The 22500-nt window shown below is 46.3% G+C and overlaps 2 protein-coding genes across 2 annotated transcripts in view; both read left to right on the forward strand.

Moving 5' to 3' along the window:
* LOC143277449 (BOS complex subunit NOMO1-like) overlaps positions 1-22500 on the forward strand; it is a 77377-nt gene that overhangs the window by 14919 nt on the left and 39958 nt on the right. The window contains exons 10-23 of the mRNA XM_076582273.1: positions 700-756; positions 2350-2549; positions 3581-3758; positions 5933-6074; positions 8429-8496; positions 9126-9192; positions 10365-10501; positions 11945-12093; positions 12629-12727; positions 14769-14882; positions 16060-16142; positions 17914-18073; positions 19676-19802; positions 21883-21999. Coding sequence (XP_076438388.1) covers positions 700-756; positions 2350-2549; positions 3581-3758; positions 5933-6074; positions 8429-8496; positions 9126-9192; positions 10365-10501; positions 11945-12093; positions 12629-12727; positions 14769-14882; positions 16060-16142; positions 17914-18073; positions 19676-19802; positions 21883-21999 — 1698 coding nt within the window. The remainder of the gene's footprint in view (positions 1-699; positions 757-2349; positions 2550-3580; positions 3759-5932; positions 6075-8428; positions 8497-9125; positions 9193-10364; positions 10502-11944; positions 12094-12628; positions 12728-14768; positions 14883-16059; positions 16143-17913; positions 18074-19675; positions 19803-21882; positions 22000-22500) is intronic.
* The window catches only part of LOC143277347 (BOS complex subunit NOMO1-like), a 15266-nt gene continuing 15161 nt past the window's right edge, over positions 22396-22500 (forward strand). The window contains exon 1 of the mRNA XM_076582132.1: positions 22396-22400. Within this exon, the coding sequence (XP_076438247.1) occupies positions 22396-22400 (5 nt within the window). The remainder of the gene's footprint in view (positions 22401-22500) is intronic.

Here is a 22500-nt window from a genome sequence, read left to right on the forward strand (position 1 = left end):
TATATGCAAGCAGAAGATCAAATACGCACATTAAAGATCCTGTAATCCATGTCAGCGTTTGGTGGGTTATGGAAACAAGAACATACCCAGCATGCACACCCCCGAAAACGGAGTATGGCTGCCTACATGGCGGGGTAAAAAAACGGTCATACACGTAAAAGCCCACTCGTGTACATACAAGTGAACGCAGAAGAAGAAGAAGGAGCTGATGCTCTGTCACACCCACTGAGTGTCGGGTGCACTTGGTCGAATGGTTAGAGCACTGGATTATCACCCGAGTTTCTCAAGTTCAGTCCCCAGTTTTCGGCACACCTGGTGGAGACTTTTCCAATCTTCCAGATCATCATATGTGTAGACCTGCTAGCGCCTGAACCTCCTTTGTATGTGCACGCTTGTGGAAGATCAAATACGCTCGTCGGAGATGCTGTAACCCATGTCAATGCTCAGTAGGTTATGGAAACGAGAACACAAATGGAGGTGAATACACATTTGTGCATATACACACACACAGATGTACAGACGTGTAGACACTCTGTCACACACACTTAGTTTGATATATACACACAAACACACACACGCAACACGCATGATCTAACAAAAGTAGCAGTTAACTAGTCTACTGCCATGAAAGCTAATATGACACTCCGTCACATAATGATTACAAAACGTTCCTGTAACGTCTGTTCTTTCCTTTTCCAGAAAAACTTTGAGGTGGCTGGTTTCTCTGTTAGCGGACGTGTGATGGAGAGTGAGAAGGTAAGAGTGACCTTGAACCTTGTCAGGCAATCTGACGATGAGATTGTATTGAAATTGTACTGTATTATATTGTTGTATGGAATCTTTGTTACTGTGTAAAATTTCGAGCTTCGGATCCAGCGATGAGCGTTCGATATTGTATTGTACTCTGTTGCATTACTCTTTTTTGTCACAACAGATTTCTCTGTGTGAAGTTCGGGCTGCTTTCCCCAGGGAGAATGCGTCGCTACTCTGAGAGCACCACCCTTTTTTTGTAATTTTACCTGCCAGCAGTTGTTTTTTTTTTTGTTATTGTTATTGTTGTTTTCCTATTGAAGTGGATTGTTCTACAGAATATTGCCAGGAACAACCCTTTTGTTGCCGTGGGGTCTTTTACGTGTGCTCAGTGCATGTTGCACTCGGGACCTCAGTTAATCGTCTCATCCGAATGACTAGCGTCCAGACCACCACTCAAGGTCTAGTGGAGGGGGAGAAACTGGCGACTGTGCCGTGATTCGAACCAGTGCGGCTCAGATTCTCTCGCTTCTTAGGTGGACGCGTTACCTCTAGGCCATCACTTCACATGTGTGGTGTACTTTAAAAAATATTTTTATTATTGCTTTTTTAATTCATCCCTGTCGGTTGTTTGTGTGCATGCGTATGAATTACCAGCATGTTTAGCACTTTGATTTGTTTTGCTTTTTTTTTTTTTTTTAACAATCATTGAACTGGAATCAGGACGGGTGAATGATACGATGAACTGATTTTTCAAACCAGATTTGACGCTGTGTTAACCTTGTTATTGTTGTTCTCTTCTTCTTCTTCTTCCTCTTTGTTAGTTTAAAGACATTTTATTCACTTCAGGACATGTTCGCATGACAGACAGCAGGATCCCAAAGATGCTTTTGTATGGCCTGCTGAAGGAAGGCCACCGTGAACTTGGAAGACCCTGCAAGTGCTTCAAGGACACCATTGAAGACAAACCTCAAAGCCCATGACATAGATATCGCTTCCTGGGAAACTGATGCCCTTGACCGCTGGCACTGGAGGATGCTGTGCTCTAGTGGCATAAAGACGTTTGAAAACAAGAGAACGCTGGCCATTAAGGAGAAGCGTGAGCGAAGGAAGCAGGGCTCAACTTCTGGAGACGTTTTCCCTTGCAACACGTGTGGGAAGTGCTGCGCATCCAGAATCGGCCTCTTCTCCCATATGAGGACACACACCGACAGATAAGCCTGCCTGCCTACTCATCCGTCGGACCGACGGGAGACTCCATCATTCACTTCAAGACAATGCAAAGCAGTAATAAAGGAAACATCAGAACATTGACTACAAACCAGATCAGTTGCTGTGTTTGGACAAATCCATATGTATATATGCTACACCACATCTGCTAGGCAGATGCCTGACCAGTAGCGTAACCCAACACACTTAGGCCTTGAGGGGGTATGAAATAAAACAAAATAAAATAAACTAATAAATAAATAAATAAGAATTGAGTAGAACAAGCAGAAGCTTATAATGCGTACTCTTGTTGTTGTTGTTCTTTTTCTCGTTTTCTACCTCCTCTTCTTCCTTATTCATTCATTCATTCATTGATTTCATCACCCGCAGGGCGTGGGCATCGCCAAGGCGACAGTGCTTATCAACGGTGTTGCCACCACCACCACGGACGCCACGGGCACGTACCACCTGGAGAACATGAAGACGGGCACATACTCGCTGAGCGTGACGGCAGATGACATCTTCTTCCCGGAGAGCTCTGTCAAGATCACGCCCAACACCCCTCAGCTACCAGACATCGTGGCCACTGAGTCAGTGGTGGTGGTTTTTTGGGGGGGTTTGAATAATCTTTTGATTGTTCAACTTGATGGGTGCAATAGCTGAATGGTTAAAGCGTCAGGACTTTCAATCTGAGGGTCCTAGGTTTGAATCTCAGTAAGGGTGCCTGGTGGGTAAAGGATGGAGATTTTTGCATTCTCCCACGTCAGCATATGTGCAGACCTGCTAGTGCCTGAACCCCCTTCATGTGTATGCACACGCAGAAGATCAAATATGCACGTTAAAGATCCTGTAATCCATGTTAGTGTTCGGTGGGTTATGGAAACAAAAGCATGCCCAGCATGCACACACCCAAAAACGGAGTATGGCTGCCTACATGGCGGGGTAAAAACAGTCATGCACGTAAAAGTCGACGTGTACATACAAGTGAACGTGGGAGTTGCAGCCCATGAACACAGAAGAAGAAGATTGTTCAACAGTACTTATGATTACAATGCAAACAAAGACAAAAGGAGCATCAGCAAGCTTAAAGCTTATTGCTGTGCTCACACAATCTCCCAGGTCAACATATGTGCAGACCTGCTAGTGCCTGAACCCCCTTCGTGCGTATATGCAAGCAGAAGATCAACTACGCACGTTAAAGATCCTGTAATCCATGTCAGCGTTCGGTGGGTTATGGAAACAAGAACATACCCAGCATGCACCCCCCCGAAAACGGAGTATGGCTGCCTACATGGCAGGGTAAAAACGGTCATACACGTAAAAAGCCCACTTGTGTGTATACGAGTGAACGCAGAAGAAGATGTGCTTACACATTGCTCCTCCTCTTCTTCTTCATTCGTGGGCTGCAACTCCCACATTCACTCACCTGTACACGATTGGGCTTTTACGTGTATGACCGTTTTTACATGCAGTATATGAATCATAACTTTGTCATCTTCTACACACACACACACACACACACATGCACGCATACACACAACACACGCACACACACACACGTCACGTATAAGGGACGGAGAAAAGGTTGAACCGACCTTACTGTTGTTGTTGGGGTTTTCAGTTTTAACGTGTGCGGCAAAGTGACCATCGACCGCATCCCAGAGAGCCTTGCGGCAGTGACCAGCCAGCGTCGCATCATCTACAGCCCGGAGGGCAAAGGGTCAGAGGCCATCTCCAAAATGACGGACGCTGACGGCAAGTTCTGTGTCAAGGTCAAGCCAGGGAAATACATTTTCAACGTGAGTGGGGTTGCTTGTCTCTTTCTTTGTCCTTTTTTTTTTTTTTTTTTTTTTGCTGCTGTGTGTGCCTGTGAGTGTGTGTGTGTGAGTGAGTGTGTGTTTTTGTGTTTGTGGGTTTGTGTTTGTGTGTGTGTGTGAGAGAGAGAAAGCGTCATGTGTGTTGTGTTATGTTGTGTTTGAGAGTGTGGATGAGTGTGAGATCTCTGTTCACTATAAGTGTTGTTAGATGGGTGTGTGGATGAGTGTGTGTGTGTTTGTGTTGCGTATGTGTGTTCGTCTATCTGAATTATGGCAGACTTTTTTTTTTATTTGCCTTTGGTACTTTGTGAATGAAATCATCGGGGTTTTTTGGGTTGTTTTTTTTTGTTTTGAAAATTGTTTATACTATGTATATTCTTACAATTTGTCATGAAAGGTGCTGTTGGCCTGTGTCATTAACTCACTGAGTACTGCTGGTTATCTCCCCTGACTTTTGTCACAGTTGATTGATTGATTGATGTGGATACTTCTATAGCGCCTATCCTTGGTCAGAGACCAAGCTCTAAGCGCTTTACATACACAGGGACATTTGCACCACAGGCTGCCTACCTGGGTAGAGCCGACTGACGGCTGCCACTGGGCGCTCATCATTCGTTTCCTGTGTCATTCAATCTGATTTCAGACGCACACACATACACACTCAGACAGACATGTAACATTTTACGTGTATGACTGTTTGTTTGTTTTTTATTTACCCCGCCATGTAGGCAGCCATACTCCGTTTTCGGGGGTTTGCATGCTGGGTATATTCTTGTTTCCATAACCCACCTAATGTTGACCCATTTGTATGGGTAAGAAATGAAATCGTCAAAAAACAAATGTTAGAATTTGTTGACTGAAAACTTCAAAAACTTATCAGTAAGCTAACAAGTTAGTTGCAGACAAAATCTAAAACTGCTCCCTTCTCATGCTATCGTAGAGTGAGATGATGAAGTATCCATATTTTTTGTTCGAAATTGGCACACATCGATGACTTAAAAACGAATTCAGGAAATCACAGAGAGTTCGAAACAGATTAAAATCAGAATGTTATTACCAGTGACTGTGTGTGTACATCAGGTTCAGGAGTGTGAAAGTGCGTGTGTACATCAGGTTCAGGAGTGTGTACTGTGTGTGTGTGTACGTCAGGTTCAGGAGTGTACTATGTGTGAGTGTGTCCGTCAGGTTCAGGAGTGTGTACTATGTGTGTGTGTGTGTTCGTCAGGTTCAGGAGTGTGTACTGTGTGTGTGTGTGTTCGTCAGGTTCAGGAGAGTGTAATGTGTGTGTGTGTTCGCCAGGTTCAGGAGTGTGTACTGTGTGTGTGTGTCCGTCAGGTTCAGGAGTGTGTACTGTGCTTGTGTGTTCGTCAGGTTCAGGAGTGTGTACTGTGTGTACTGTGTGTGTGTGTGTGTGCGTCAGGTTCAGGAGTGTGTAATGTGTGTGTGTGTGTGTTCGTCAGGTTCAAGAGTGTGTACTGTGTGTGTGTGTGTGCATGAGGTTCAGGAGTGTGTACTGTGTGTGTGTGTTCGTCAGGTTCAGGAGTGTGTACTGTGTGTGTGTGTATGTCAGGTTCAGGAGTGTGTACTGTGTGTGTGTGTTCGTCAGGTTCAGGAGTGTGTACTGTGTGTGTGTGTACGTCAGGTTCAGGAGTGTGTACTGTGTGTGTGTTTGTGCATCAGGTTCAGGAGTGTGTACTGTGTGTGTGTGTACGTCAGGTTCAGGAGTGTGTACTGTGTGTGTGTGTGTGCATCAGGTTCAGGAGTGTGTACTGTGTGTGTGTGTGCGTCAGGTTCAGGAGTGTGTACTGTGTGTGTGTGTGTGTGTGTGTGTGAGGTTCAGGAGTGTGTACTGTGTGTGTGCGTCAGGTTCAGGAGTGTGTACTGTGTGTGTGTGTGTGTGTGCATCAGGTTCAGGAGTGTGTACTGTGTGTGTGTGTGTGTGCATCAGGTTCAGGAGTGTGTACTGTGTGTGTTCGTCAGGTTCAGGAGTGTGTACTGTGTGCGTGTGTGCATCAGGTTCAGGAGTGTGTACTGTGTGTATGTGCATCAGGTTCAGGAGTGTGTACTGTGTGTGTGTACATCAGGTTCAGGAGTGAGTACCATATGTGTGTGTACGTCAGGTTCAGGAAAGTGTACTGTGTGTGTGTGTGCGTCAGGTTCATGTCAGCGAAGTGGAGCTGGCAGCCGGCCTACAACTGGCGCCCTCTCAGCGCGCGGTGGTCATCACCAACCGGCCCATCATGGATGTCAGCTTCTCCCAGTTCCGGGCCAAAGTGTCGGGAACCGTCACCTGCATGGGTGAGACTTGTTTTTTTTTGTTTTTTTGTGGGTTTTTTTTTTTTCAGGTTCCAAGTTTTAGCATAACCTATGGTTTTGCAGCAGATTTGACGGGCGCAATAGCTGAGTTGTTAAAGCGTTGGACTTTCAGTCTGAGTGGCCCGGGTTCGAATTTCGGTAACGGCACCTGGTGGGTAAAGGGGTGGAGATTTTTCTGATCTCCCAGGTCATCAGATGTGCAGACCTGCTTGTGCCTGAATCCACTTCATGTGTATACACAAGCAGATCAAATACGCATGTTAAAGATCCTGTAATCCATGTCAGCGTTTGGTGGGTTATGGAAACAAGAACATGTCCAGCATGCGCATCCCCGAAAACGGAGTATAACTGCATACATGGCGGGGTAAAAACGGTCATAAACGTAAAAGCCCACTCATGTACATACGAGTGAACATGTATGTGCACACAGATGTATGAATGTGCTAGTATGCATGCAATTGCATCAATACCGATAAACTGCATGTGCACACACACATACACACACACACTCTCATACACATACACATACAATACACACGCACGCATGCACACGTGCGCGCGCGCGCACACACACACACACACAAACACACACACCACATACACATATACAGTCGGTCTTTTACTGTGTCAAACACATGCATACACACACACACATGCACGCACACACACACACACACACACACACACAAAGTCATGGACACCCTCACGTAGAAGCCCAAATCTTTAATAGAAAAATATATTTATTCTTCTAAAAAAAATCTAAGAATAATCAAACTAACAGTTTTTCACAAAACAGTTGCATTTTTCTTCTTCTTTCGATTGCTTTATAGTCTGTTGTCACCACATAGTGATTTAGACACGTATCATACATTCATTCTTTTCAGCACACACATACACATTCGAGCAGTGGGTACAGAGAGTAGATGAGGAATTGGACATGGGTGGAGAAATTTTGTGCTGCATCGGAACATTTGTTTTCTTTCTGATGTTTTCTTTCTGAATTGAAAATGTACAAAGTTCTGACCTTTATGACCACTGTGTAAAGAATCGCTTGAAGATGAAGTGCAATTTGTTTTGAAATGTCCCATTTTGTATGATTTTCTTGAAAAATTTATTCCAAAGAAATATTATACAAATCCCTGTTTATTGACTCACTTGTGTAAACAAAGTGAGTCTATGTTTTAACCCGGTGTTCGGTTGTCTGTGTGTGTGTGTGTGTGTGTGTGTGTGTGTCTGTGTGTCCGTGGTAAACTTTAACATTGACATTTTCTCTGCAACTACTTTGTCAGTTGACACCAAATTTGGCATAAAAATAGGAAAAATCCAGTTCTTTCCAGTCATCTTGTTTAAAACAATATTGCGCTTCTGGGATTGGCACAAAAAAATAAAGAATGAAGCCTAATTATATGCAAACTGCATTTACTGTTATATTTATATTTTTTGTATTCTCTAAACTTGACACTTTGATCTGATATTCTGACCCAACAGCTAGAGCAGTCATTATTATCATTTTTTGTTCAAACAGGAACTTCTTTTGCTAGCATGGAATTTTTATTTATTTTGCAAACGTTTTGGTGCAGATAGTAAAAAAGGGGAAATTACTCTGTAATGCTAGTGGAGCTAATTTGCTTTAAACTGATCTTTCTCATCTTAAACATTACATTTTGAAACAAGAGAGGCAAGGCCTTCAAGACTCACTTGTGATGCACTTTTTAAAAAAAAATCCAAGCTTTTTATGTATTGAGTACAATTTCAAAATGTAATGTTTAAGATGAGAAAGATCAGTTTAAAGCAAACTAAGTTCCCCAGCAGAGTAATTTCCCTTGTTCTGCTACCTACACCAAAACGTTTGCAATAAATAAAACTTCCATGCTTAGCAAAAGAAGTTCCTGTTTGAACAAAAAATGATAATAATGACAGATCCTTTGTTGGGTCGAATATCAGATCAAAGTGCCAAGTTTAGAGAATACAAAAAATATAAATATAACAGTAAATGCATTATACTCAATACATAAAAACTTGGATTTTTTTTTAAAGTGTATCACAAGAGAGTCTTGAAGGCCTTGCCTTTCTTGTTTCAATTTGATTTGCTGATGGCGTCTACGGGTGATGGAATTATATGTAATTTGGCATTATGTTTATGTAAAGCTTTTTACTTGAGAGATACGTCATAATGCTATACTTCTGGTATCAATCTATATTGTTGTTATCGCCCCATATTCATATGTGGCTGTGGCCTTAATGAATTAACCATCTGAATCTGAATCTTTCTGAATTGTTTGATTTGTGCTTTTGGACCGAGGGCCCCAGTTCCCATCCATGTTTTTATCTTTCAGAGAAATGCGGTGAGCTGGAAGTGTCGTTGGATGCCATTGGTCGCTCTGACGCTAAGGTCCTGGTCAAGGTCAGTTCTACTGTCTGTGGGGACGTGTGGGCCTCTTTTGTTGCATTGTATTTCTCTTTTGGTCACAACAGATTTTTCTGTGTGAAGTGAAGTGTGTTACATTGGACTGTGGTGTTGTGTGTCAGGCAGTGGAGAAGGGTTATGATTTAGTTTGGATCATCTTTTTCATTGACATCGTTATCGTCATCATCATCATCTTTATGATGATATACATGATGGTTGTTGTTACATTGCACTGTGGTGTTGTGTGTCAGGCGAAGGAGAAAGGTTATGATTTAGTTTGGATCATCTTTTTCATTGACGTCGTTATCGTCGTCATCATCTTTATGATAATGTACATGATGGTTGTTACATTACGCTGTGTTGTTGTTTGTCAGGCAATGGAGAAGGGTTATGATTTAGTTTGGATCATCTTTTTCATTGACATCGTTATCGTCATCATCATCATCTTTATGATGATATACATGATGGTTGTTGTTACATTGGACTGTGGTGTTGTGTGTCAGGTGAAGGAGAAGGGTTATGATTTAGTTTGGATCATCTTTTTCATTGACATCGTTATCGTCATCATCATCTTTATGATAATGTTCATGATGGTTGTTACATTGTGCTGTTTTGTTTTGTGTCAGGCGAAGGAGAGTGGGGAAGGGTCTGCCAGCTTCGTGTTCGAGAACATCCTGCCTGGAAAGTACAAAGGTGAGAGTAAGGCGCATGTTGGTGTTTTTTTGTTTTTTTTTGTTTTTTTCTCTCCAGTAAAGGCTAAGCAAATTATAAAGTATAGATCTCATGACTCCAGTACTGGAGTATTGTGATGCCTGCGCTGTGTATTTCAGTGACGATGGTACATGATTTTGGGGGCATTGCAGGCATGCCTATGGTTACTGAGGACCCGTATTTGTCCCGGATAATTGATAAAATGGACAGGGTGTCCCTGAAATACAGATATTTGCTGCTTGTCCTGGAAAATTAAAACAACAACAACACAATAACGTTTTTTTTTCCTTGGTATCTAGTGGGTACAAGAGTTCACATGGATGGTTTTCCGATCATTGCCGGAGACACTTCATTAACACTTACGGAAATGCTGCCGAATATTACGGAAGCCACTTTGTGAAAAGCTGGAACTGTCCAAACTGTACCGAAGCCATTTTGTGGAAGTCTGCTTGATTTTCCTTCACCGGCAAAGTAAGTTCTGCAAGACTTATGTGCCATGCGGGTAAGCATCAACATTTTGAATGCGGACAGCCTTTTGAAAGTGGAGGCATGATGCTTCTGGCTGTCAGACGACTGTTGTTATGTTTGCTGAGATGTTCCAGAAGTTAATACTCTGTCCCTGATTCTAATGTGTGTTGATCCTGAAAAGCGATTTTTTTTTTTTTTTTTTTGCTGCCCCATCATCTGCACCGTTTCAGTGGCATTACTCTCACGCCGCTCATTTAGATTCCCCCATACACGGCCACATCCGGGTTCGTCCGTCACAGTTCCAGCGTCGGCAGTCCACAGGAAACCATCAATGTTAGGTCGCCAGGGGGCCACACACCAGAGGAGACCCTGCACTGCTGCTGAGTCACTTCGGTGGTGTTCAGCGGTGCCTGTTCTGATTTAACATACTTAGGACACCACCTACTAAGCCCCCTAATAACGACAATAATGGCTTAGTCACGGAGCCAGACTGAGTGAGCGTCCCTCCCAGGGTGGAGACCGCCACCACGTCCCTCAAACAACAGCCCCCCATGAGTCTGCTGACACTGATGAAGACATTGACAGGACTTACCCCAAGCACAGAAGTGGAGGGGTATCTGAAAAGTGAATTTGGGGGAAGGCATACCTGGGTGTTGTGATGCCTGCAGGTTGTGTGTGTGTTTCAGTGACGATGGTGCAGGACTCGTGGTGCTGGAAGAACAAGACTCTGGAGCTGGAGGTGGGGGAGGGGGACGTGTCTGGTGTCAGCTTCGCCCACAACGGCTACATCCTCAAGTGCTCCATCTCCCACCCCATTACCCTGGTAGGTCTGTTGTGAAGACTGGAGGTTTGGGTACGTTTCATACCCCACCCCTTTTACCCTGATAGGTCTGTGGTGATGACTGGAGGTTTGGGTACGTTTCATACCCCACCCCTTTACCCTGATAGGTGGGTCTGTGGTGACTGGAGGTTTGGGTACGTTTCATACCCCACCCCATTACACTGATAGGTAGGTCTCTGGTGATGACTGGAGGTTTGGGTATATTTCATACCCCACCCCTTTACCCTGATAGGTAGGTCTCTGGTGATAACCGGAGGTTTGGGTACATTTCATATCCCACCCCATTACCCTGATAGGTCTGTGGTGATGACTGGAGGTTTGGGTACGTTTCATATCCCACCCCATTACCCTGATAGGTCTGTGGTGATGACTGGAGGTTTGGGTACGTTTCATACCCCACCCCTTTACCCTGATAGGTAGGTCTCTGGTGATAACTGGAGGTTTGGGTACGTTTCATACCCCACCCCATTACCCTGATAGGTGGGTCTGTGGTGATGACTGGAGGTTTGGGTACGTTTCATACCCCACCCCTTTACCCTGATAGGTCTGTTGTGATGACTGGAGGTTTGGGTACGTTGCATACCCCACCCCATTACCCTGATAGGTGGGTCTGTGGTGATGACTGGAGGTTTGGGTACGTTTCATACCCCACCCCATTACCCTGATAGGTCTGTGGTGATGACTGGAGGTTTGGGTACGTTTCATACCCCACCCCTTTTACCCTGATAGGTCTGTTGTGATGACTGGAGGTTTGGGTACGTTTCATACCCCACCCGTCACCCTGATAGGTCTGTGGTGATGACTGGAGGTTTGGGTACGTTTCATACCCCACCCCTTTACCCTGATAGGTGGGTCTGTCGTGATGACTGGAAGTTTGGGTACGTTTCATATCCCACCCCTTTTACCCTGATAGGTCTGTGGTGATGACTGGAGGATTGGGTACATTTCATACCCCACCCTTTACCCTGATAGGTAGGTCTCTGGTGATGACTGGAGGTTTGGGTACGTTTCATACCCCACCCCATTACACTGATAGGTAGGTCTGTGGTGATGACTGGAGGTTTGGGTACGTTTCATACCCCACCCTTTACCCTGATAGGTAGGTCTCTGGTGATGACTGGAGGTTTGGGTACGTTTCATACCCCACCCCATTACACTGATAGGTAGGTCTGTGGTGATGACTGGAGGTTTGGGTACGTTTCATACCCCACCCCATTACCCTGATAGGTCTGTGGTGATGACTGGAGGTTTGGGTACGTTTCATATGCAAAACAGTGCAACACAGCACAGCATAAAAGAACAACGCAACAACGCAGCTCATCTCGGCACAGTACAACACAACACAACACAGCACAGCACAGAACAAAAAGTGTGCCGAGTGTTGGTTTTTGTTTTTTTTAACCCATTCTACACGGCGCCTTGCAGAACTTTGCCCACGAGAAGAAGTCTGGCAGCGTGGGGTCCTTCCAGCTGAACAAGGGAACTAACCGCTTCTGCCTGGCGCAGTCTGGCGTCTACCAGCTGATCCCGGATTCCTGTCACAAGTTTGAGCAGGAAGTGTACACCTATGACACGTAAGACTTGAATTTGGGGGGGTACAGGTGTAGGTGTGTGGGTGAAGGGTGGGTGGGGGTTGTGTGTGTGTGGTTGTGGTTTTGTGTGTGGTTTGTGTTTTTGTGTGTGTGTGTTTGTGGTTTTGTGTGTGAGTTTGTGTTTTTGTGGGTGTGTGTTTGTGGTTTTGTGTGTGTTTGTGTTTTTGTGGGTGTGTGTTTGTGGTTTTGTGTGTGTGTGTTTGTGTTTTTGTGGGTGTGTGTTTGTGGTTTTGTGTGTGTGTGTGTGTGTTTGTGTAGGTGTGTGAAGGGTGAGTGGGGGTTGTGTGTGTGTGTGTGTGTGTGTTCGTGTTTTTGTGGGTGTGTGTTTGTCGTTTTGTGTGTGTGAGTTTGTGTTTTTGTGGGTGTGTGTTTGTGGTTTTGTGTGTGTGTGTGTGTGTGTGTTCCTGTAGGTGTGTGTGTGTGTGTGGTTGTGGTTTTGTGTGTGTGATGACGGAACCGCAGCCGATGTGGCTCTCTCTAACGGTGTGACATGTGGAAGTGTTTGTACGCGCAACAGGTCCAACCCGGTGACCTTGACCCTGACAGCCATCCAGCACCTGGCGACCGGGTCAGTGAAGACGGAGGAGAAAGTTGACGACATCACCGTCACCATCAGGTGAGGATGGAGTTGGGGTGGTGCGTGGGGGGATGGGGGGGTGGACGGTGAAGTGGTGCGTGCATTGGGGATGGAGGTAGAGGGAAGGAGGGGGAAGAATGGTGAAGATGGAGGAGAAATTTGACATCACCGCCGTCACCATCAGGTGAGGATGGAGTTTGGGGGGGGGGGGAGGTATTGGACGGTGAAGTGGTGCGTGCATTGGGGATGGAGGTAGAGGGAAGGAGGGGGAAGGGGTGGTGAAGACGGAGGAGAAAGTTGACGACATCACCGTCACCATCAGGTGAGGATGGAGTTGGGGGGAAGGGGGGGGGGGGGAGGATGAAGAGGGAGGGGAATGGGAAGGATGCAGGGAGAGTGAAGGAGGGAGAAGGATGGTGAAGACGGAGGAGAAAGTTGACGACATCACCGTCACCATCAGGTGAGAATGGAGAGAGGAGACATGGGGGGGGGGGGGGGTAGGGGGGGGGATGAAGAGGGAGGGGAATGGGAAGGATGCAGGGAGAGTGAAGGAGGGAGAAGGATGGTGAAGACGGAGGAGAAAATTGACGACATCACCGTCGTCACCATCAGGTGAGGATGGAGTTGGGGGGGGGGGGGGGGGGAAGGTATGGGACGGTGAAGTGGTGCGTGCATTGGGGATGGAGGTAGAGGGAAGGAGGGGGAAGAATGGTGAAGATGGAGGAGAAATTTGACATCACCGCCGTCACCATCAGGTGAGGATGGAATTGGGGGGGGGGGGGGGGGGGGGGGGAGGTATTGGACGGTGAAGTGGTGTGTGCATTGGGGATGGAGGTAGAGTGAAGGAGGGCTAAGGATGGTGAAGACAGAGGAGAAAATTGATGACATCACCGTCACCATCAGGTGAGGATGGAGTTGGGGGCAAGGGGGGGGGGAGGATGAAGAGGGAGGGAATGGGAAGGATGGAGGGAGAGTGAAGGAGGGGGAAGGATGGTGAAGACGGAGGAGAAAATTGACGACATCACCGTCACCATCAGGTGAGGATGGAGTTGGGGGGAAGGGGGGGGGGGGGGGGAGGATGAAGAGGGAGGGAATGGGAAGGATGGAGGGAGAGTGAAGGAGGGCAAAGGATGGTGAAGACAGAGGAGAAAGTTGACGACATCACCGTCACCATCAGGTGAGAATGGAGAGAGGAGACATGGGGGGGGGGGGAGGATGGAGGGAGAGTGAAGGAGGGAGAAGGATGGTGAAGACGGAGGAGAAAATTGACGACATCACCGCCGTCACCATCAGGTGAGGATGGAGTTGGGGGGGGGGGGGGGGGGAGATGGACAGGGAGGGAATGGGAAGGATGGAGGGAGAGTGAAGGAGGGGGAAGGATGGTGAAGACAGAGGAGGAAGTTGACGACATTACCGTCACCATCAGGGAAGGGAGGGGGGGAGGATGAAGAGGGAGGGAATGGGAAGGATGGAGGTAGAGGGAAGGGGTGGTGAAGATGGAGGAGGAAATTGACGACATTGCCATCAGTATCAGGTGAGGATGGAGTTGGGGGGAAGGGGGGGGGGGGAGATGGACAGGGAGGGAATGGGAAGGATGGAGGGAGAGTGAAGGAGGAGGAAGTTGACGACATCACCGTCACCATCAGGCGAGGATTGAGAGAGGAGACAGGAGGGGGGGTTGGGGGATGGTTGCATTTGGGGATGAAGGTAGAGGGAGGGGGGTAGGATGGTGAAGACGGAAAGGAGGGGTGGGGGAGGGGGGGGAGAGGATTACACAGTGCTGAATCACATTACAGTTCAGCACCAAAATTTTATCTCTGTCCACTAAAGTATCAAGTAACTTTTTTCCTTTTTTTTTTCTTCTTCAATCCAAAGATGAATCTATGACACAGTTATTACACACAAAAAAAACAACAGCAACAACAACAAAAATCACCATAGTGGCTGTTGGTCAGAAGCATCAAGCCTAGCATATGTGGTATAATGTATACACATACGTGTATGGATTTGTCTGAATATCAGTGACGCCTACTTGAGGTACGGTGAAAGTGGAGCTGTGTGTGTGCCGTTTTTTTTGCAGGTCATCGGTGGAAGACACAGCCTCTGTGATTGGTCCACTGGCCCTCAGCAGCAGTTCTGGGAAAGACGGGAAAGAGAAGAGACCTTTTCTCTACACCTTCTCCCACTGGGCCAAGTATGATCTTTTTTTTTTCTCGTTTTGCTCTGTTATGACCTGTTCAGTTCCCTTATGTCTCAGCTTATATCCCCCCCCCCACCCTCCACCCCCCCCCCCACTCCCGCCCCCCCCTGTGGAGATGCTGGGCGTCTTTCAGTATAATCTAAATAGCATCCCCACCTTCTGGAAATTCTTGAGATTAATAACAACCGAGGCAACCATGTGTTTGTTCTGTATTTTCCGTGTGTTCTGTGTGTGTGACTTATTCAGGATTAAAGTGGCTATGCCAGTCTTGAATAAAAGCTAATTTGTGTTTGCACATTTCTTCTGTCATTGCTGCTGTGTGCACATGTCAAATGATCGGTATAAGAGCAAGCCCGGCGCTTCCTTTTTTGAGGAAGTGTCTGGGTTTGTTCCAATGTACCTTTTATTTACCTGTGTGCTATCTGAATTGGTAGCGTAGGCAGCATTGGCTTGAAGTTATGTGCCTTGTGTGTGGAGAGAGTTACCACTCTTTACTATTTCTGGAAATTCTGTTCTAGAAATTTCCTCGTTTCTATCACTCTCTTTGTTTCTGCCTTTTTTTCTTTCTTCTTCACTGTTGTCTCCTTTTTCTGCCTTTCCAGTCCATTCCCCTTTTTTTTTTTTTTTCAAGCAAGCCTTGACACTTTTTTTCTCTTTTCCGCAGTCTATAATGTACTACTGTCTGTGCTGTTTTGCTCTGGCGAGTAGGTAGTGAGATGTAAACACTGGGATGGGCACTAGCTGCCCATTCTGCAGTGTTATTTGCATAAATGGCCTTATGTATTTTTTGTTTGGCTTTGAAGCATTGGTTTGTTTTTTTTTCCTTTTTTACGATTTTTTGTAATCTGGGATGATAAATTAAGCAGAATGGCTGTGTTTGTATGTTGTGTGGGTGGGTGGGTGTGTTGTGTATGTTGTGTGAGTGAGTGTGTTTGTGTATGTGCAGTGTGTGTGTGTGTGTGTGTGAGTGTGTGTGTGTGTGCATGCTTCCGTGTATTACTTAGTGAGAGAGAAACGGCTGCCTGTATCTTATATGCGTGCATGCACACTTATACCTCTGTTGGTGTTACACATCCTGTTGTGTGTGTGTGTGTGTGTGCATGTGTGTGTATGTGTGTGTTTGTGTGTACCTTGTGTGTGTGTGTGTGTGTGTACATGTGTGTGTGTGCAGGTCAGGGGAACAATTGGACATCTCTGTGAAGTCCAGCAAAGTTCTCTTCTACCCCAGCAAGGTGGAAATGGTCATTGATGGAGGTGAGGGAGTTTGTGTGCGTGGTAGTGGGTGTATAAAAGGGCAAAAGGAGATAATTGTCCCCCCACCCAGCCACCCACCCACCCCCTAAACCCCCACCAATTTTCCTCTTCCCAGCCAAAGAGTAGACACAGTGGGTGTGAGTTCACTGCCGTGACGGCCATAAAAGGCTGTGGGACCTTTAGTTTAACCCCTTGAATGCCCGAGGGCAGAAACGTCCGTCGGTGTTATTTTATGAATTTTGCTGTCGGTGGATCATCAGATTCATGTGAAATTTTCAAAATTGGATAGTGTGTTATTTTCATTTCACAGAAAAGCATAGGTTGTATATTCTTCCTTTTAGTAGTTTGCATGGTCTTTTTTCTTTTTTTATTGTGGAAGGTGGGGTGGGGGGGATATTATTACCCTCTATGATCAAACATCCCTTGGCTAATAGTTGCCACTGAGTGTAAAATAGGGTTGGCACTCAAAAGGGTTTACTTAACTCTCTCCATACGAACGGCGAAAGAGACGACGTTAACAGCGTTTCAGCCCAATTACCATCATCAAAATATTGCAAGTGGAAGGCTCTTATACTGAAGAGGTGAATGTTGACAAAGAATACCACAATTCTGACGATGGAAGCTAAAGGTTGGGTCATTCAGACACCCACTGGACATCCGAGGGGTCTGTGTAGAGGAGAAGAGAGGACTGGCCGTACTGACTGAGTCTATTTCATACACCCAAAGGCGACATTGGTCGACATCAAGGGGTCATGTTGATAAGACCATTTTTCACATTGTAACAAAGCTTGACAGCTGTGGTCAGTTTTCCACGCCAATAGAACAGTGACTAACCTTTGCCCTCTGACCCGAGTTTGAAGGGAAGAAGTCCATTGTGTTGTTTCGACATGAACCAAAGCCTGTGTGACAGAGAGCATCGTATCTAAAAAAAAGTTTTAATTTGGTGCTGGGGAGAGTTTTTTCGCTCAGAAACTTGGCTGTGAAAGAGTTGAATTAATGATAAATGTGTCTTCCTTGCAATGTATTGTATTGTAATTATTGTTAGTTTGACATTAACCGAAACCTGTGAGACTGAGAGCATTGTATCTACAAAAATAACAAGAGAAAATTTGGCGCTGGGTAGCGTTTTTTCGCTCAGAAACTTGGCAGTGAAAGAGTTAATGATAAATGTGTGTTCCTCCTGCCCTCCGCCCCAAAGTAATTTGGCGCTCGTGTGCATTTTTCGCACAGAAACATGGCAGTGAAAGAGTTTATGATAAATATGTGTTCCTGCTGCCCCCCCCACCCAAAATATTTTGCGCAAGTGTGCATTTTTCGCTCAGAAACATGGCAGTGAAAGAGTTAATGATAAATGTGTGTTCCTCCTGGCCCCCCACCCAAAGTATTTGGCACTAGTGTGCGTTTTTCGCACAGAAACATGGCGGTGAAAGAGTTTATGATAAATGTGTGTTCCTGCTGCCCCCCACCCAAAGTATTTAGTGCTAGTGTGCGTTTTTCGCACAGAAACATGGCAGTTAAAGAATTAGCGATAAATCTGTGTGTTCCTGCTGCCCCCCCACCCAAAATATTTGGCGCTAGTGTACGTTTTTCGCACAGAAACATGGCAGTGAAAGAGTTTATGATAAATATGTGTTCCTGCTGCCCCCCACCCAAAGTATTTGGCACTAGTGTGCGTTTTTCGCACAGAAACATGGCAGTGAAAGAGTTAACAATAAATCTGTGTGTCTTCCTCTTGCCCCGCATCTCCTTTCCCCAACCTCCACCCCTCCAGACTCGTGCCCAGGAGAAGTATCGAGCTTTGTGGGCCGGAAAGGCGTCTTCATCATGGGGCAGGTCCAGCCCCCACTAGAGGGCGTCACCATCACCGTCACTGCTGAAGACGGGTCCATGGAGCCCGTCATCCTGGCGACAGACGCCAGCGGGAAGTACAAGTAGGTGTCTGTGTGTGTGTGTGTGTGGAAACTGTGTTGGTTTTTTTAAGGCTTTGGTTTGTATTGCACCGCATTGTGATGTATTGTAATTATTGTATTGCAGTGCATTCGGCTTGGCTTGTATGTTGTATTGAATTGTCTTTTTTTTTTCTCTCTCTCTCTTGTCTCTTTTTTTTTTGTCAGAACAGATTTCTATGAGTGAAATTTGAGCTGCTTTCCCCAGGGAGAGTGTGTCGCTACAATGCAGTGCCACTTTTTTTGGTGGGGGTCACTTCCAGAAATGGTATACAAATAGTGGTCACACACAAAGCTGGTACATATATTGAGGTCACTACTACCAAAAATGGCTGACAATGATATGCCTGTCTTTGTCTGCCCCAACTGTCAGCAAACATTTCGTGCGCAGATTGGACTATTCAGCCATCTGCGCATTCACAGATAGATTCATGAGCATCCTCCCCCCCACCCCACCACCACCCTCCCCCCATCCCCCAGCTGGATGACAACGATGGTCATCATCGATCTCGATGGACACACCACCACCACCAAAAATGGTACATGCAGATTGGGGTCTCTTCAAGAAGTGGTATACAGATTGAGGTCATTTTGGAAAATGGTACACATTTTGGGGTTGCTTTGGAAAATGGTACACACAGATTGGGGGTCAGCACTTTCCAAAGCTGGTACACAGATTGGGGTCAGCACTTCCATAAATGGTACACAAGTTGGGTGGTTGTTTTTTAACATGGTGTACAGATTTGGGTCACCACTTTTACAACTGGTACACAGATTGAGGTCACCACTTCCCAAAACTGGTGCACAGATTGGGGGTCAACACTTCCAAATATGGTACACATATTGGGGTCTTTTTGGAAAACAGTACACGGATTGGGGTCACCACTTCCAGAAAATGATACACAGATTGGGGTCACCACTTCCAAAACTGGTACGCAGAAAATGCTGCACCAGATTAAGGTCACCACTTCCCAGAATGGTACACTGATTGGGGTCACCTTGGAAAATGGTACACAGATTATAGTCACTGCTAGAAGGGACACATCTAGTGGTCACCATTATCAGAAACGGTACACAGGTCAGCACTTCCAAAAAATGGTACACAGATTGAGGTCACCACTTCCCAAAATGGTACACAGATTGGGGTCAGCACTTCCAAAAACGGAACACAGATTGGGGTCAGCACTTGCAAAAATGGTACACAGATTGGGGTCACTGCTTCCAAAAATGGTATACAGATTGGGGTCAGCATTTCCAAAAACGGAACACAGATTGGGGTCAGCACTTGCAAAAATGGAACACAAATTGGGGTCATCACTTTCCAAAAGGGTGCAAAGATTGGGGTCACCACTCTGCAAAAATGGTACACAGATTGGGGTCAGCACTTTCCAAAAGGGTACACAGATTGGGGTCAGCACTTCCAAAAATAGTACACAAATTGGGGTGGTTGTTTTTTTAAACATGGTGTACACAAATTTGGGTCACCACTCCTACAAATGGTACACAGATTGGGGGTCAACACTTTCCAAAAACGGTACACAAATTAGGGGGTCAGTCCTGTGCTGATTGTGGCTGTCATGTCCTCAGGGTGGGACCTCTGCACGGTGACGTGAAGTACAGCGTGGGAGCTGAGAAGTCTGGCTACGTCATCACCTCCGATGCCAAAACAGCCGGCCTGTTCCGAGCCTTCAAGCTAGGGGAGATCTCCGTTCAGGTGCGTTTTTTTCCTCTGAAAGCTGTGTGGTTTTGAGTTTGAGTTTGATTTTGATTTGATTTGATATGGATACTTCTACAGCGCCTGTGCTGGGTCAGAGACCAAGTTCTAAGAGCTTTACACACATGGAGTCACTGATATGGATACGCATAATTTTATATAATGTGTATGTATGTGTATATGGTGGTGATGTATGTATCTGTGTGTGTGTGTGCTGGTGATGTGTGTATTTATGTGTGTGTGTGTGTGTGGTGGTAATTTGTGTATACTTCTTTTTCTTCTGTGTTCGTGGGCTGCAACTCCCACGTTCACTCGTATGCACACGAGTGGGCTTTTACGTGTATGACTGTTTTTACCCCGCCATGTAGGCAGCCATACTCCGTTTTCGGGGGTGTGCATGCTGGGTATGTTGTTGTTTCCATAACCCACCGAATGCTGACATGGATTACAGGATCTTTAACGTGCATATTTGATCTTCTGCTCTTGTATACACATGAAGAGGGTTCAGGCACAAGCAGGTCTACACAAAAGTTGACCTGGGAGATTAGGAAAAATCTCCACCCTTTATCCATGAGGCGCTGTTATGGAGATTTGAACCTGGGACCCTCAGATTGAAAGTCCAGCGCTTTAACCACTCGGCTATTGCACCCATCAAGGAGGCGTCACTGCATTCAGACAATTAGACGGCACCTCCTGGGCACGTTGCGTAACCAGCAGCAAAACCCAGCGAGCTAGTCCAGGCCTTGAGCGAATGCGTATGTATTTGTGTACCCTGTCACAGTGGATTTCTTCTGAAATAGAATTTTGCCAGCAGCAACACTTTTGTTGCCATGGGTTCTTTTACAGTGTAGGTGCAGCTCACTGGACTTCCGTTTATTGTCTCATCTGTATGAGTGGACGCTCAGTTTGATTTTCCAGTCAAGCGTGGGAGAAAGGGCGAGACTGGAATTTCAAACCCAGACTCTCATGCACACTGTATTTGTATTAGTATTTGTATTTGTTTTTATCACAACAGATTTCTGTATGAAATTCAGGCTGCTGTCCCCAGGAAGAGCGCGTCGCTATACTACAGCGCCACCCATTTTTTTGTATGTTTTTCCTTGCGTGTAGTTTTATTTGTTTTTCCTATCGAAGTGGATTTTTCTTCAGAATTTTGCCAGGAACAACCCATTTGTTGCTGTGGGTTCTTTTACGTACACTAAGTGCATGCTGCACATGGGACCTCGGTTTATCGTCTCACCTGAATGACTAGCGCCCAGCCACCACTCAAGGTCTAGTGGAGGGTGAGAAAATATCGGCGGCTGAGCCATGATTCGAACCAGTGCGCTCAGATTCTCTCGCTTCCGAGGCGGACGCGTTACCTCTAGGCCATCACTCCACTCACTCTGTATCAGCATTGGACAGGGTGGAGAGTGCCCTTGTGGTGAGGGACCAATGACAACCGACCACATCCTTCAAGACTTGGACGCATGCAGCATGCAGGAGGAAGTACTGGCCAACACCGACAGCAGTGGAAGCCAAACTGTACAGCACCCTGGAGGAGCTGCGACGGGCGGCAGCCTTCATCGAGGACTCCGGGCTGCTCATCTAATTGGAGGCAAACGAGGAAGAAGAAGACTCTATATCATACATGTGACGGGCGCAATAGCCGAGTGGTTAAAGTGTTGGACTTTCAGTCTGAGGGTCCCGGGTTCGAATCACGGTGACGGCGCCTGGTGGGTAAAGGGTGGAGATTTTTACGATTTCCCAGGTCAACATATGTGCAGACCTGCTTAGTGCCTGAACCCCCTTCGTGTGTAAACGCATGCAGAAGATCTACTATGCACGTTAAAGATCCTGTAATCCATGTCAGCGTTCGATGGGTTATGGAAACAAAAACACACCCAGCATGCACACCCCTGAAAGCGGAGTATGGCTGCCTACATGGCGGGGTAAAAACGGTCATGCACGTAAAAGCCCATTCATGTACATGCGAGTGAACGTGGGAGTTGCAGCCCACGAATGCAGAAGAAGAAGATCGTACATGTGTTGGTGATGTGTGTATACATGTAAATGTGTGTGTGTGTGTGTGTGTGTCCAGGTGGTGGACAAGGCCGGACAGCCCATGTCCAGTGTGCTGCTGTCGCTGAGTGGGGAGCGGCAGTACCGTAGCAACAACGTCACCGGGGAGACCGGCACCCTCGTCTTCACCAGTCTGGTGTGTGGGCGTTGGGGGAGGGTTTGTGTGTGTGTGTGTTGTGTGTGTGCATGCGTGTGTGTGTGTGTGTATGCGTGTGTGTGTGTGTGTGTGTGTGTGTGTGTGTGTGTGTGCTGCAGCAACGTCACCGGGAAAACGGGCACCCTCGTCTTCACTAGTCTGGTGTGTGGGCGTTGGGGGAGGGTGTGTGTGTGTGTGTGTGTGTGTGTTGTGTGCATGCATGCGTGTGTGTGTGTGTTGTGTGTATGCGTGCGTGTCTGTGTGTGTGTGTGTGTGTGCTGCAGCAACAACTTCACCGGGGAAACGGTCACCCTTGGCATCTCTAGTCTGGTGTGTGGGAGGGTGGGTGTGCGATGATGTGTGATGACAGTGTGTGCATAATGACGATGACCTGCGATGAGGTGTGATGGCAATGTGTGCATAATGACGATGACCTGCGATTATGTGTGATGACAATGTGTGCATAATGACGATGACCTGCGATGATGTGTGATGACAATG

Source organism: Babylonia areolata, chromosome 34 (assembly GCF_041734735.1).
Source record: "Babylonia areolata isolate BAREFJ2019XMU chromosome 34, ASM4173473v1, whole genome shotgun sequence".
Classification (NCBI taxonomy): domain Eukaryota; kingdom Metazoa; phylum Mollusca; class Gastropoda; order Neogastropoda; family Buccinidae; genus Babylonia; species Babylonia areolata.